Below are 16374 nucleotides of genomic sequence, written 5' to 3'. Positions count from 1 at the left end.
AAATGGTAGAGCAATCTGAAAATGACTTTCCAGATTCAGGAGACATCAAGAAACAAATATATGAATGATATCCATAGGAGAATATACGAACACGTGAAACAAATAGGAAGATAGTAAGTAAAAACAGGTGAAAACAACTATTGGAAATTGGAAATAAAAACTTAATCATTGGAACAAAAATTCAGTATATGGGATAAAACCTGGATTGGGAATGAGTAGAGTGAACAACTATGCTGGTCTGTCTGGGACTAAGTTGTTTCTGGGACATAGGACTTTAGTGCTAAAACTGGGAGAGTGCTGGGCAAACTGAGAAAATTGGTCACCCTGGACACAATGAAGAAAAACTTGGTGGATTGAAAGATGAAGTTGATGAACTGACTTAGAATTCATCACAGAGAGACACAGGGTTAAAAAATTTGGAAGAGTAATTAAAAGCATGGAGGACAGCATGAGATTTTTATCTAATAGGGACCCTAGACAAAGAAAGTAGGAAGGATAAAATGGTAAAGTAATAGTTTTTAGGAAATCGTAGCTAAGAATTTTGCAAAATTGCAAAAAGTCATTAGGCTTTAAATCAGGCAACTATAGACTGTGGGCCAAATTCAGCCTGCCATGTTTTATAAATAAAGTTTTATTGAAACACAGCCATACCCATTTGTTTATGCATTGTCTATGGATGCTTTCATGCTACAGTGGTAGAGCTGAATGGTTGTAACAGAGATCATAGGGACTGCAAAGCCTAAAATATTTACTTTTTTTAAAAAAGATTTTATTTATTTATTTGACAGAGAGAAAGACAGCCAGCGAGAGAGGGAACACAAGCAGGGGGAGTGGGAGAGGAAGAAGCAGGCTCCCAGCAGAGGAGCCTGATGCGGGGCTCGATCCCAGAACTCTGGGATCACGCCCTGAGCCAAAGGCAGATGCTTAACGACTGAGCCACCCAGGCACCCCTAAAATATTTACTATTTGGCTCTTTATAAAAATGTTGTAGCCTCCTCTTAAACCTGATACTCTCAGTACCAAGCAGGATAAATAAAAATAAATTCACATCTCTATGAAGTATAGTAAAGCTGCAAAACAGAAACATAAAGAAACATCTTAAAGGGAATGACAGAATTTCACCTACAGAGAGTGACAGATTTGACGGCGCACATACTCCAACAATAACCAGAGTCAGAAGCCAGTGGAGTGAGTCTTTAAAGTGCTGAGGGAAAGTAACTATCAATTTAGAATATACACAGGCAAACTATCATTTAAGAATGAAGTAAAAATGAAGACATTTTTCAGTCACACAAAGACCAGTATAAACCAATATACATTGTAGTATATATTACTCTTTTTCCAAATGGGCCCCCAATCTCTGCCATTACCCCAAATGCATGACAATTGTACATCCCTACGTGTCTGTCCTTTTAGCTGAGGTAAGACCATGTGTGACTTACTTTGGCCGATTAAATATGAGTGAAAATGATATACATCTCTTCCAAGGAGAAGTTTTAAGAACTAGAGATAGGGTTGGAGGGTTGTGTTCAGTGGGTAATTACACTGTATTTAGGGCCTTTTGTTTGGGAGAACAATAATGGAAATCTTAATAAAGAACTGTAGAAATTGCTAGACAGTAGGCAGAGCATATGTACTTGGGTAAAAGGATATATGAATCTAGAGCAGATGAGTAAGACGTAAGAAACAAACATGGAGTCTTATGAAACGTATTGTCCAATATGACAGAATTGGGAGCCTAGAAACCGAGTCATGTATATATGGGAAATGGACATATGACCAAGGAGGCATTAGAAAGTGGTAGGAGAAAAGAATAGATGAAAATAAGTAGTACTAAATTGGTTATACACATGGGAATATATTAGATGACTACCTCATATCACAACTATAAATAAAATCTTGATGTGAACTCTGGGAAACAAACTGAGGGCTTCAGAGGGGCAGGGGGTGGGGGATTGGGATAGGCCGGTGATGGGTAGTAAGGAGGGCACATACTGCATGGTGCACTGGGTGTTATATGCAAATAATGAATCATGGAACATTGCATCAAAAACTGGGGATGTACTGTATGGTGACTAATATAACAAAATAAAAATTATAAAAAAAAATAAAAATAAAGACCTAAACATGAAAATCAAATCTTTAAAAGTTTGAAAGAAAAATGAAAGGTTAGGAAACAGCTTTAATATTTGGGGGTAGGGAATAACTTCTTTAAAAGAATGTCAAAAACAGAAATGATAAAAGGCCTATTTTTAAATTTGTTAGTGTTAAGTTTCAAAACCTCTATATAAAAAAGAGACACTAAAAAAATGAAGTAAAAAAGAAGCCAGGGAACATAAAATTCACAATGCACATAATTGACCCAGGATGAATGCCTAGAATTGAATAAGGATTTTCTATAAATCAACTTGAAGAGATGATCTGTAAGAAAATGGACAAACTACGTGAAAAGGATTTACAAAAGAGGTTGCCTGAATGGTCAATAAACTTAAGACAACACGTTCCATCTTCGTAGTGATCAAGGAAAATTAAAACAACAATGAAGTGGGATTTTACAAATTCTCAGAATTCGTCAGAATACCTGACGATACTGGTATTAGGGTTGATGGAGAGAAATGGCAACCGTCCCACAGGCTGGTGAGAGGGAAATTGTCACAATGACTTCAAAGAACCACTTGCTAACATTCAGTAAACTTGAAGGTGCCCATGCCCTATGTAGAAACATATTCATTCTAGGACTGTTTGAAGTGGAAAATAAGGACAATAAATTAAATGTTGGGAGAATAGGTGAACAAATTGCAATGTAATTACATAACAAGTCAATAAATTGAACCAGACCTGCGTGTGTCCAAATGGATATGTCTTGAAGACATACCAATGTAGGGTGAAAAAAGGCATTTGCAGAAATAAAAGCAGACAAAACAATACCATATGTTATTTTATAGACACAGGCAGATGAAATATAAACATAAAAACATGCCCGGGTAGGCAAGATGCTGCTTTTAGAGCAGGTGTCCTCCTGCTGTTGGAGGGAGGGGCATGGAACTGGGAAGGGCGAAAAGAGAACTTCAACTTTGTCTTTTTCATTTTTTTTAAAAGATGGCAAAATGGCAATATTATGACAAAACGGTAATATGTGTGAAATCTGGGTGGTACGTGAGAATTTATTTGTTTTGTAACATACCATAATATTTTTTTCATACCATATTATTTTATTTTATTAAACATTTTTTAAAGAATTTATTTTTTTATTTGAGAGAAAGTACCAGAGGATGACAGAGAGAGAGAGAGCATGGGGGGGGGGTGCAGAGGCTGAGGGAGAAGCAGACTCCCCGCTGAGCAGGGAGCCGGATGCGGGGCTTGATCCCAGGACCCTGGGATCATGACCTGAGCCAAAGGCAGACTCCTAACCTATTGAGTCACTCAGGTGCCCTCGTACCATAATATTTTCAAAAGAGAATGACATGAGAGGACAGAAAGGACAGATGGAATCCAACGTGGACAATTACGGAAGTGATATTGAAGTTACCAAATCAAGAGCTGGAATCCTACACCCACTTACTTTAAGGACAAGGGTGTCACACGTTTAATGTATGCCAAAATGTGCTCCAAGAGGTGGCTCTCATTTCCTCCTACATGTCTTTACATGGGGATGAAAGAGATCTCCTAGTATTTGAACCTCTCATCCTTGGCTTAAAACTGGATTGGCACAGCACAGGATTTTTTTTTTTTTTTTTTAACACATTAGGCTAGATCTTGCTGCAAAAGGCAGGTGCCCCTTTTTCAGAAGAAGAGGATATAAGCCAGGTAGTGGGGATGGGGAGAAGCATGAAGAGTTGAACGGATTTCCATGTGGGGATATTAGCATATTTTTCAGGACCCCTCCAGCTTACATGATAAGAACAAGAGTCTCATTCTCCTTGAAAGAAAAGGGTTGGAAGCCCAGCTATTAAGGGGATCCTTCTAGCTCACTTTTTATGTTCTCTGATTCCTCTGATTTATGTTCTCTGCTCTCAGCTGGGTTATCACTGCAGTCGCTCAAGTTCCTTGAAGGTCTCTAAACCCATTCCCTCTAGAAACCCTACACTATTTATTCTCTAACTTGATGGTGTTCAAATTTGGGCCACAGTTTTAAAAGAGAGAAAAAGTCAATATTTAAGCCCCAGCGTGGTCAAGGCTGCCTGCACAGTACACATATCACCTCAGAAGTAGCCCTACTTTCTTTCTTTCTTTTATTTTAAAAAATTTTATTTATTTTATTTGAGAGAGAGAGAGAGGGAGAGAGAGAGACTGTGCACAAGATGAGCTGGGGGAGGGGCAGAGGGAGAGAATCTCAAGCAGACTCCATGCTGAGTGTGGAGCCCAACATGGGGCTGGATCCTACGACCCTGGGATCATGACATGAGCTGAAACCAAGAGTCTGACACTCAACCGACTGAGCCAGCCAGGCGCCCCAGAAGTAGTCCTACTTTCAAAATGTAAACCAGATAATGGCCCTCACTCCTTTGCTTTGGACCCTCCAGTGACTGCTAGGGTGAACAAAATAAGACCGAATCCCTTGGCTGCTCCCTGTTTCTTAAAAGCACCTCTGGCCACTTTCATCTGCCCGTGTTTATCCCCTAGCCATCCTGGTCTTCTTGTAGATCCAAGCTCTCCTCGTCTCGCAGCAGCTTTTGCACTTGCCATTTCCTCTGCTTGGAGCAGTTCTTACTGCCGTGTTTCCCGCGTCTGGCTCATTCTTGCTGTTTGGTGCAGCAGTTCTCCACCCTCGCTGTGCCCCACCTCTCACCTCAAGGTTTTGATTTAACTGGTCTCAGTTGGGGCCTCAGGAATGGGTATGACTTCTCAGCTGCTCAAGTGATTCTCATGGGCAGCCAGAGTTGAGAACCAGTGCTTTAGTGTAGACGGCACTTTATGAGACCAGAGCCCTAGAGACGACGTCTCCTTTCCCTGTGTATTTACCTCCTTCCTGAAGTCACTACAAGGTATTTGATTTGTTTACTTTGATTCACTTGTGATCCATCACTTCTACCAAACAGTGGTCCTCTGAGTGCCTGGGTCAGGAGCGGCATCTGAAAACTTACTAGAAATGCAAAATCTTCAGCCCTGTCCCTGACTGAGAGGCATACTGACGTTGGAGACCCAGCGCACTGAGTGTAAGCTTTAGGGGGCTGAGACCCCGTCTGCGTTGTTCACCCTGCATTCTCATCCAACCAAACCCCAGTGTGGAGTAGAGGCTCAATAAACCTCGGTCGAATGACTGAGCGGGTGAGAGCACGTTTCTTTTGTCAGTAGCTCACATGTCAACTGAAAGTCGAATGAAAGGAGCTAAACAAACAAAAACTCCAAAACCAACTTTTACACCATTTCTTAAAACCTCCTAAGTTTATTCATAAAAGATTTTTTCCTCACCCACCACGACCATACAAAAATTGGTGCATTATTAGATACCTGCTTCTCCTTTCCTTTTTTCCAGAAAATTCAATAACTTGAAATGTACCTAAAATTACTTGTCATGTGGATGGGTAGCATTCTATTTTTGTTTTCATTTTAGGACCATGAGGTGAGCTAATTTGCCTATGTTCACAGATCAAGTCAATTTCTACAGGGGCGGATGTTTGAGAATTAGAATCCTATTGCTATGTCCTTCTACTTCTAAAATGTGGAATCATGTTATAAAGAACATAGGCCAAGTTACAAAGAACGTGGGCCACTTCCAAAATGTAAAATCATGTTATAAAGAACATGGGCCAACATAGGGCTAACTCCATAGCTTTCCTGAGCAGCAACATGTATAAATGAATATATTGCCTATATTATCATAAAGAAAGAAAAATAAGAAACAATCTAAATGTCTAACTCTATGGATATGATTAATTCATGGAAAAATGATGCATCATGAAAAATGCTATCATAACTCAGATATTACTTAGGATATTTTAAATAAAAAAGCAGGTAAGGAAAAGGTTTATAAAGTATGATAGCACTTATAAAAAAATCATATTTATAAAATATGTTTTAAAATGATGAAATTCTAGAAAGCTCTGTACCAACTTCGCAGGGATTGCTCCCAGGTGTTGAAACTACCGAAAATATATATTGTTTCATTTCTGCATATGTATATTTCTAAGAAATTTTCTCTAATACTATGTGTTACTTTTGTAATAGAGAGATGGTAATCCTCTGAGAAAACATTGCTTAAGTATTGCACCAAATATCCACTACCCAGTTAAACTTTTTTTCTGGTATTATCACCTTGTTTTCCCTAAGAAAACCCAAATAACTCTGTAAACTTCACTTATTTTTGAAAATGCTATCAGTAATTGTAAGGTCAAGCTTTCTTCTAAGAATCTGGGACCTAAAGACCCAGTTGGAAACACTACGGGGACTTCTAAGTCCCATCTGGACAGGTGGCTGCCTTTCTCCACGAGTGTGGCTGCAGGTAGGATCCCCATGCCACCATTTCCTCCATGGCTGCTCACTCCTCCCTGCCATCACTCTGCGCCTCTGACCCCATCTCTTTTCCTCCCTTTCTCCTCTATGGCGAGGTTATTCTCTCTCACCTCTGTATTTCCCAATTCTGGCTCAACAGTCTCCCAACCTATCCCATGAAGCCCTTGCGCTCTCTACGCCAATGCCTGAGGTGCATTCCGTCCCCCAACTGTGTACCTGCAGGAGTCCTTGTCTCAGTCCCTGTCTCTTCACCAGGGGCTGGCAGAGGAAGCAATCCCCTCTCTCACAAGAGAAGGGATAACCAAGTTTCCAGTCTTCTGGGAACTGGGGAATGATGGAGGGGGTGTATGGGGTAGAAAGTTAGCTCTCCTCTAGACTCTGGGAGCATAAGAACACTACCTGTATAAGAACACAGACGAGTTTGACAGAGAAATAACAGGAAACCGTGTAGCAGAATACTAACACCATAGTTCAGCGACATTAGGGGTTAAGCGAGTTGCTATGGTACCATTGGGAATCCAGTCACTCTTTTAAGTGTGCTCCAAATAATGACTTTCAGTTAACTTTGGGAACACAACCTGTCCCTAAGGTTTGGACTATTTGGGTTTTGTTTGCAGATCTCTTAGCTAAAATACCAAAATGCGTTTTTAAACAACAGAGCTCCTTTACAAAATCCACTGTGGTCAAAATGGCACTCATCACCAGCAATACTGCCCAACATTCACCACTGGACTTCTCCTCTGGGATCCAAAACGCTTATAACAGGAAACTTGACTCCATTACTGATCCTGGCACCTTGCTATCTTAAGAGGCAAAGACAAAGAATGCAACTTTTCTTTCCGTAGGTCATAGCCCTTCCTCTATTCTGAAGGCTAGAATCAGAAACGGGAAATCCCGAAGCCACAGGCTCTCAACTGGTGTAACACTCAGCAGCTTTATTTGCAAATGGAACAAAAACGGGTCAAGCAAACATTCCAAAGGCTTGGAGGGCTTGGCCGAGAACCTCCCCACCCCTCCCTGCTCTGCGTAGAGAAGATGAGATGTTTGCCAGGCGACCAGGGAGAGTCATAAAATCTCTTACTTACCATTTTATTGGAAAGAGTTGATGTGCCTGGCACAGGGCGACCCCGAAGATGCCGTAAGGCGGACAGTGAATGTGCAAGTTAGTTTTGCAGGGTGCACTTCCTTTTTTGAACCGTGTGGTCTGTCCAGCCTTCACACATTGATATGTAAGGTTTATTTGCATGTTATCTCAGCCCTCAGGGCATTTGTATAACTGGCCAGGTTTATCAAGTTCTTATACTTTAATAATATGAGAACAAGTACTTGGGGGAAGTTTGAAGTCCGGAAGATGACATGGAATTTTTTAAGAAGTGCCTGGATATTACATCTTGTGTACATGATTAACTTGTTTTTTTAATTTTAATTTTTTTTTAAAGATTTTATTTATTTATTTTTGCAAAAGAGAGAAAGAGAGAGAGAGAGCATGAGTGGGGCGGAGGGGCAGAGGGAGAAGCAGACTCCTCACTGAGCAGGGAGCCTGACACAGGACTCGATCCCAGGACCCTGAAATCATGACCTGAGCAGAAGGCAGATGCTTAACTGACTGAGCCCCCCGGGTGCCCAAGATTAACCTGTTTTATATAAAATCTGTATTTGTGAATCTATATCTATCTATCTATGAATGAAGGACACAATCTAAAATGTTAACAGTGGTTGACTTAGGTTGACGGTTTATTACCAATATTGTTTTGTACTTTGCCGACTTTCTGACTTTTCTATTTTGAGTACATAGTACTTGTTAAAAACATAACTATGATCTTAAAAAGAATAACAGGAATATGATAACAATCCCAAATGTATTTAAACCTATCTCACCAATATTTAAATGGTGGAGATATCCATAAACGTATCATAGGAGGGCATTCGTTTCATTAAAAATATAAATTATACATCAATCTAGCTTCACGTGTTAGGTTTTTAGCAATTTTTATTAGCATCAGGTGCTTCAATCTCTCATGTTGGTAAACTAGATACGTTCTTCAAGCATGGTGTTTGATCCCAAATCCCACCAATTATCTGCAATACCTCTCTGAACACATTCTGGTACAAGGATTTATCTCCTTTATTTTGAATACATAGCCTGACACTAAAGTAATTTCGAGGGTGGAAGATCATGTTTGTTGCCTCTTGAAAAGGAAAGTCAACTGATTCCTGAATTTTGGGTTGTGAAATTCCAGATCTTCTTGTAAGTACTACCACCTAGGAGAGGGGCACCAAATAGTATTTCACTTGGTGGTGAGCTGATACTAATTACTGCCCTGACAATCCAAGTCCTATATTTAAAAAGATGTTCCCTATTATTTATTTTTTAAAATGCAAATGTTTTTCAAAATGAAGATGTGATTAACAATATGGATAGAATCGTTGCCAGGACAAAGCATGAAGACAGAGCAGGGGGCAAGTTCCAGAGGTGGAAAAGAACCCAATACTACCTTGAAACCTGCGGGTATTTTAAAGAGGGAGTGGTCAGGAATTAAGTGGGTAGTCAGGAATCTGAAATTGCCGTCTCTGGCACATAATAAATGCTCAATGAATAAATGAGAGGAAGATCAAGGTAGGACAGGTGGAGAAACCAGGCATGCTTTTAGATGGAAAACCTTTGTCAGTGGAAGGCCTTGAAATGGAGACATTCTTTAGCTTAACCAAAATGCCTCGTATCTACTGTCTGCTGAAACGTTTTTTTCACAGCGCAGGTACAGTTTAGGGTCTAAAGCAGTGGTTTTCCACCTGGTTGCACATTAAAATCACCTGGCATGCTTTAAAAAATCCCAGTTCCCAGGCTTCAGCCAGGCCATCAAATCAAAATCTCTAGGTTTGAGACACAGTCATCAGGATTTTTTAGTTTCCCAGGAAATCCCAAGGTGCAGGCAAGCCTGGTGTCTAGAAGGAGGGGTGGATGACTTCGGCCACGAGATGGCAAACAGATCATCAGGTGAGCCTTGCCTGTAGAAATAATCCTGATGCTCTGACATTGTTTACTACTGAGTTTTACAACATATTTTCACCATGTAGTCCATACTAATTACTTATTCTTGGTCATTCTATGATTTTTCTCTCTGTACCAGTAAGTTGGACAAAAATTACACATGAACAGAAATCTAGCAATTTCCATAAAAAATGTAGCTCACTGGATAAGTCTCTGGTTAGGAGAACTTTGAATTTCAATTTGTTCAGTTGCATTCCATTTCAACTTGTGCTTATTTCCAAATGAAACTTATGGTAATTTTTAGTTGTTATTGACATAAATCCAGCATTCTGTCAAAAACATTTATTTAAGAGAAGTTACTTGACTAAGAAAGAACAGGTAAGGACTCAAGCTCTCAACCCTACTTCATCATCCACCAATGATTTTTTTTTTTTTTTGGAGTGTAATCACTTTACCTAAAAAATATTTCAAAAAGCACGGATGTGAGTATATTTCCTGTGAAGTCAATTAAGTATATAAGCCCCTGAGCAGGAAGGCGAAACAGGAAATGCAATAAAGATGACGGACAATATAGAGATAACCACCTAAAGAAGATAAAGTTCTATTTTCCTGGTATGCGCACTGCAATTATTCCCGCTAGTGAAAGGGAGAAGTAGCTCAGAGGAGGCAAGAGTCTTTAGAATTCTTTAACTACTTGGGCATGCATTCTCTTTTCCTAAATTTGCATTCCAATAATAGTTTTTGTTCAGGCAAGGGTAAAATGAGTCCGCCATATTGGTATTCACCGAAGGTCACCGCTAGGGGGAGACAGTGAGGCCCAAAGATGTGGAGTGGGTCACAGAAACCAGCTTCATTTTTCAAAATCGATTTACAAGAAGATGGAGGGAAAGAGCACTAGTAAAAATTCAGGTAACACTACTTACTGAGAGTTATTTAAAAGCCTTGTTAGTGTTGTATCTATCAGGCTTTAAAAGGAGCCTGGTTAAAATGGTTACCATAGAAGGTTAGAATGACTCATAAACTCTGACATAATTTCACCTTTATATCCCAAATGGCTAACATTTTAGAGAAGAAACAAATGATCACCTCCTTTATGTGCCCAACACTAACATGCCCAGGCAAGACCCCAGAGATAGGAGAACAGAAGGATGTTGAGTCTCACCTCTTCCAGGAAGCCTTCTCTTCTGCGCACTCACTCTTCTCCCTCTTTTTCTGGACGCCTGCAGACTGCAGCACAAAATGAAGCTCTTTGATATGTTTGCCTTTTATGGTTCTCCCATTGTATCGGCTGCATTAAGTTTGGCTCCCTAACTAGATTTGAAACTCTTCCAGTGCGAATTAATTTGCATACTTCCTTCTGTCATCCTAAGATCCTAGAGCAACTTCTATTTTTCTTAACTTTTTTTTGGCTCATGGGTTCCTTTCGGAATCTGATCAAAACATTATACGGTTTTGCACACTAATCCTGCATGTGTACAGCCTTCCCTGAAGCCCATTATTTACGAGAAGCTGTAGGAAAACTCTCGGCTAAAATATTATCAAGTACTAGGAGAGGGTCACTACATTACTGCTCTTTGATGATGAAATTAAAGCACAGAAATGTTGAGTGACCCCTCGAGTTTCCACACTGGGAAAAGGGTCAGCTAAAACTTCATTATTTTGTAAACTTGTCTCTTTCTATCATCATGCATTTGAACTGCGCCAGCAAAGAACAACTCAAACTCACAAAATAGATTCATAGAAATTCAAGGAAATTCTAGTCTCCCTGTTTGGATAGATATGGAATAGCCAAGTGGAAAGTAGCAGGAAGAAAGCAGGATAAGAACAAGCATGTTTAAAAAGGGTGTGCAAGAGGAAATGGGCAGTTCCTTGGTTTGCCTTATTTCTCTTTCACTTTTTGTTTTGAAAACAGAATGGATTTTCGCTCTTGTACTTTATATTTTTGATGAAAGCAGGCCTTAACCCATTCAGAACATCAATGCTCTGGAAGAAATAACTTCTTTATTTTTTTAAAAGATATTATTTATTTATTTTAAAGAGACAGGGCTCAAGCAGGAAGAGAGCCAGAGGGGGAGAGAGAAGGAAAGGGAGAGAATCCTAAGCAGATTCCATGCCCAGCGTGAAGCCCAACGCCGGGCTCGATCCCACGACCCTGAATCATGACCTGAGCTGAAACCAAGAGTCAAACACGTAACCGACTGAGCCACGCAGGCGTCCCTGGAAGAAATAACTTACTAATCCACTTCAGTAAAAAATGAACTCATCCTGCAACAGAAAGAGACTTCCCACTATATTTCAACAGGATGAGTAAATTTTATTTAAATTCATGGAGAGCACTGAACGATTTTCTTTACAAGTTAAACCCAACCCCAGGCAAACGTTTACTGATCTCTAAAAGAACTGCTGAAACAGGACGATGGAAAATAATCTAAACTTTGTTTAAGGAGTCTTTTATCAGACTAACAAACTTGAAAAGGAAAGAGAAAAAAGAACAAAGCGTATAGAATTCTGTGTTATTTATTAATATACTTACTACTTTCTTTTGCTCTACCCTCTCTTGGGTTTTGGGGGGCCTGTAAGGCTCGGCAAGGTCTGTTGAATCTTGCTGTTTTCTACACACGGCTCTTGCTATTCTCTTTTCATGGCTTCTCACCTCTTTGGTCCTCATATGGTCTTTTCAGAGGCAGAATCTAAGTTGCAATCTTTTTGTCTCACTCCTTCTCCAAGTTAAGAATGTTTAACTGACATCATCAAAATACACACTCTCATTGGGTTGGTCTTTGGGCTTGACAAATTCTTAATAATAATTTGTACTTTAACAAGTAAAAGAAAAGGTCACATTTGAAAAATCTATTTCTGCTTTTGACATTCGTTCGTTTGTTCATTCATTCATTCATTCATTCATTCATTCATTCATTCCCAGTTTCCTTCCCAATAGTAAGGTTAGGCCAGAAAAGTTGGAAAATAAACAGATGTGCCTTGGGATTTTACAGATTCAGAGAAGATGACAAAGGGGAAAATGCATCTCTTGAGTTCTTATTCTTTCCCACTGCCAACTAATTGCAGGTATGAATATACTCATTTTCCTAGTTTGTTGTCTGTTTAATTTAAAATAGGAATATTTCCATTTCAGTAAAACATAAATATTGGTGAAGTCTTACATTCTTTTCTTTATTTTTTTAAATACCCTATTTCATAAATTAGAATTTGTCAGGCAAGAAGCCTACCTAAATATAAAATTATCTATGACTTAATATAAAATTAGCTATAGCTGGGTGTAACCTAGTGACAATTTTTCTTTTGATCAGAAGAATACAAATGTTGCTGTTTTAAATTCTACAGTACCTCTTGGACCTTAATACTACCACTTAGCAACGGTATAAGGAGGACTTAAGAGTATCTATCATGTAGCTATGAAACAAATTTATTATAACGTAATTTGTGAGTTGATTCATTGTCATCCTAACCCTCTTTTTTTAAATCCCTTCTAGGTTGATTGATTTTAGTAAGCTACCACATGATTAAAAAATATTATTGATCTATGCATGATACTGGGAAAACTGGATATCCATAATGCAAAAGAATGAAGCTGGAGTCTTACCTTGTACAATATAAAAAATTAATTCAAAATGATCAAGGACCTAAACACAAGAGCTAAAAAAAACTGTAAGACTCCTAGAAGAACACACAGAGGAGAAGCTTCATGACAAAATTGACATTGGATCAAATGGCTTCTTGGATATGGCACCACAAGCACAGGAAACAGAAGAAAAATAGGTAAATTAGATTTCATCAACATTAAAAACTTTTGTGCATCAAAGGACACTATCAATAGAGTAAAAAGGCAACCCCAGAATCAGAGAAAATTGTTTTTTCTGTTTTTAAGTTGTATAGATGATAAGGAATTCATATCCACAATATATAAAGAATTCCTATAACTCAACAACAAAAAACAACCTGATTAAAAAATAAAGGACTTGAATAGATATTTCTCCAAAGAAGAGATATAAAAGGCCAATAAGGACATGAAAGCATGCTCAACATTACTCATCATTAGGGAAATATAAATCAAAACCACAAAGGATACCACTTTTGTATCTGTTAGGATGGCTATTATTAAGAAACCTAGAAAAGAACAAGTGTTGACCAGGATGTGGAGAAATTGGAGCCTTTGCGCATTGCTGATGGGAATGTAAAATGGTGCAACTGTTGTGGAAAACAGTATTGTGGTTCCTCAAAAAATTAAACATAGATTTAACTTATGATCCAGTAACTCCACTTTCTGGGTATATACCCCCAAAGACATGAAAGCAGAGATTCAAAGAGGTATTTGTATATTCATGTTCATTGCAGCCCAAAGGTAAAAGCAACCCAAGTGTCCAGCAACAGAGAAATGGACAAATAAAAATGTGATATATATATATATAATGAATATATAAATATAACATCAATATATATATTTCATTGCTTTTTAAGGCTGAGTAACATTCTTTGTTGTATATAGGGAAATTCTGATATATGATGAAAGATATTCACTAAGTGAAATAGATGCAAAAGGACAAATGTGCTATGATTTCACTTGTATAAGGAACCTAAAACAGTCAAATTCAGAGACAGAAAGTAGAATAGTGGTTATCAGGGCTGGGGAAGTAAGGACTGGAGGGTTATTTTTTTTTTCCTAGGTGCAGAGTTTCAGTTTAGTATGATGAAAAAGTTTTATGATGGATAGTAGTGATGGTGGCACAACAGTATAAACATACTTAATGCCACTGAAGTGTACATGTAAAAATGGTTAAAATGGGGGCACGGGTGGCTCAGAAAATTAAGCGTCCATCTCTTGATTTTGGTTCAGTCATGATCTCAGGGTTGTGGGACCAGGCCTGGCGTTGGGCTCTGCACTCAGTGGGGAGGCTGCTTGAGATCATCTCTTCCTCTCCCTCTGCCCCTCCCCTGCTGCCTCTCTACAAAAAAAAATGTTAAAATGGTACTTTGTCACAATAAAAAAAAAAATTACTCCTCTTAAAAAAAAAAATCTCTGAACCCACTACGTATTTGGAGGAAAGTACTAAGCCATTCTGCCATAATACATTATTCTCGGTTTTTAGATTTAATCTTCTTGGCTTTCTTAAATGTCACAAATATTAAAGTCACATTCGGAAGGATTTATGTCAATAGCTTTGCATAATAACAATAGTAACAGTTACCATTTATTGTTTGTCTACAAAGGCCAAAGTCATTAAGTGCGTTATCTCAATGAATCAACACAAAAATCCTATGAAGGGAATATTATCACCCCTGGAAGTATTTTAGGGCTTGGGGATTTAGTAACTTGTCTCTTGTTAAAAAGCCACACCACTCCCTTCTCTTGAATCATTTCACTGCTCTTAGCATGGTAGTGGGTAATGAACATGAGGCGGGGGTGGAGAGGTTGGGGGGAGTTGGAGGTGAGCAGAGATAGATGTTTGTCCTGTGAATTGGTTATATAGGTGTGCTTGTGTGTGATTGAGGAGAGAATACTTTTATTTCTTTTAAAATAAACCCAAGGTAAGCCTAGTCTCTCATCCACCATTTTGGGTTATTTTCATAAATAACTGTTGGGAAACTAACTCAAGGGTGCTGTCGTGGACTGTTGTATGCCCCTCCCCTTGTGTATACTAGTCAAAGGGCTTTGGGGAGACAGCGGTGTAAAGCCAGGGTAAGGATGCCGACCCACACCTCAAACATTTATTAGTTGCCAAGCATATGATGCTATCTACCAGGTGATCAGTAGAATGAATAAGCTACCTGAGTTCTGAGTATTAAAAGGGAAAACGGTAGCGATTCTCCAAAGCTTCTTTTCCCATTAGGCCCAAGAGAATATGAATGCCCATCCAGCGTCTCAGGGTCCTTTCGATAATGGCTAGGGTTCAGGGTAATCATCAGAATGTATGGCCTGAAACAGAGGACTGTTTTCCCCATGTTTCTTTCCTTGAGTTTGTGGTGTGCCCTCCTCAGAGAGCGTGCAGGGGTGGGGATAGAGCGTGCAGGGGTGGGGATATACTGCGCCCCATCTGCCTGGACCGAGCTATACCTTTCCTTCTCAGGAGTCTGCTTCCTCACAACCACAGGCTGGGCTGAGCCAGGTAAGGCTTGGCGGCCCGGAGGTCCTCATCTCCCCCAATTTCTCCTGATTCTTCCTCAGTTTAGGTTTATAGACGGTCTTCTAGGGGCTGATTCCTGTTGGGCAGTTTCTGGTGTCTCAGTGGTGCACCCTGCTGGAAATGGTCTCGAGATCCGTCACTTGGGAAGGGAAGTTGGAGGATGTGGTGGTCAACAGTGAACCTGCACCGGTCCCTCCATTTCCGGTAGGAGGGGCTCTGACAAATCATTAAGCAGACCCTGGGGAGTCTGGTTGAGGCTCAACTCTTTTCTTGTTTGACATTTATAATACAAAAGAGCACAAGGAATTCTCAGATTTTACTCGGTAGGTCCCCTTAATTCAGATGCTCTACAGCAGAGACTCTCTCAACAGAGAATTGTCTAAGAGCTGAGTTCAGTATTTGCATGCATTTAACAGATCAGAATTTTTTTTTGATTCACCCAGGTTTCTGGGGGCAGGGAACAGGAATTCTTTTGAGCTCCCAGGGTTACTTTCATAACCTAACGGGCCAGGCCGGCACTTCTATGTTTAGAGCTCCATCTCCATAACACACCTAACATATTAAAATGCATCTCATGTCCAATAACCTTTTTCTTTGTTATTTAAAAAAGAACTTGAAAATTATTTTCAAAAATTTTGCTTTTAAATTGTTTGCAAATAAATAATTTGCTGTGATCTTTCTGTAATTACGTGCATTCTGAATTTGTGCAAAGTGAGAAAAATGAACAAATTTATTTATAAATGCAGGAAATGTTTATTAACAATAGCAATTAATGGAGTCGACAAGGTCATA

The 16374-nt window shown here is 39.3% G+C and overlaps 1 protein-coding gene across 3 annotated transcripts in view; it reads right to left on the bottom strand.

The window, feature by feature from the left end:
- FYB1 (FYN binding protein 1) overlaps positions 1-11239 on the bottom strand; it is a 153621-nt gene extending 142382 nt beyond the window's left edge. For 2 of the 3 annotated variants that reach the window (XM_045787314.2, XM_045787319.2), the window contains exon 1: positions 7539-7664. In XM_045787314.2, the coding sequence (XP_045643270.2) occupies positions 7539-7541 (3 nt within the window). In that variant the 5' untranslated portion in view covers positions 7542-7664. Of the gene's footprint in view, positions 1-7538; positions 7665-10604 lie in introns of those variants that run through there. The other variant, XM_045787318.2, reaches the window with a different exon arrangement.
- Between the last annotated feature and the right edge of the window lie 5135 nt (positions 11240-16374).

Source organism: Ursus americanus, chromosome 15, assembly GCF_024610735.1.
Source record: "Ursus americanus isolate L20-20 chromosome 15, mUrsAme1.1.p, whole genome shotgun sequence".
Lineage (NCBI taxonomy): Eukaryota > Metazoa > Chordata > Mammalia > Carnivora > Ursidae > Ursus > Ursus americanus.
Note: the sequence above shows the minus strand (reverse complement) of the source record. Positions and strands in the feature narration are given on the sequence as shown.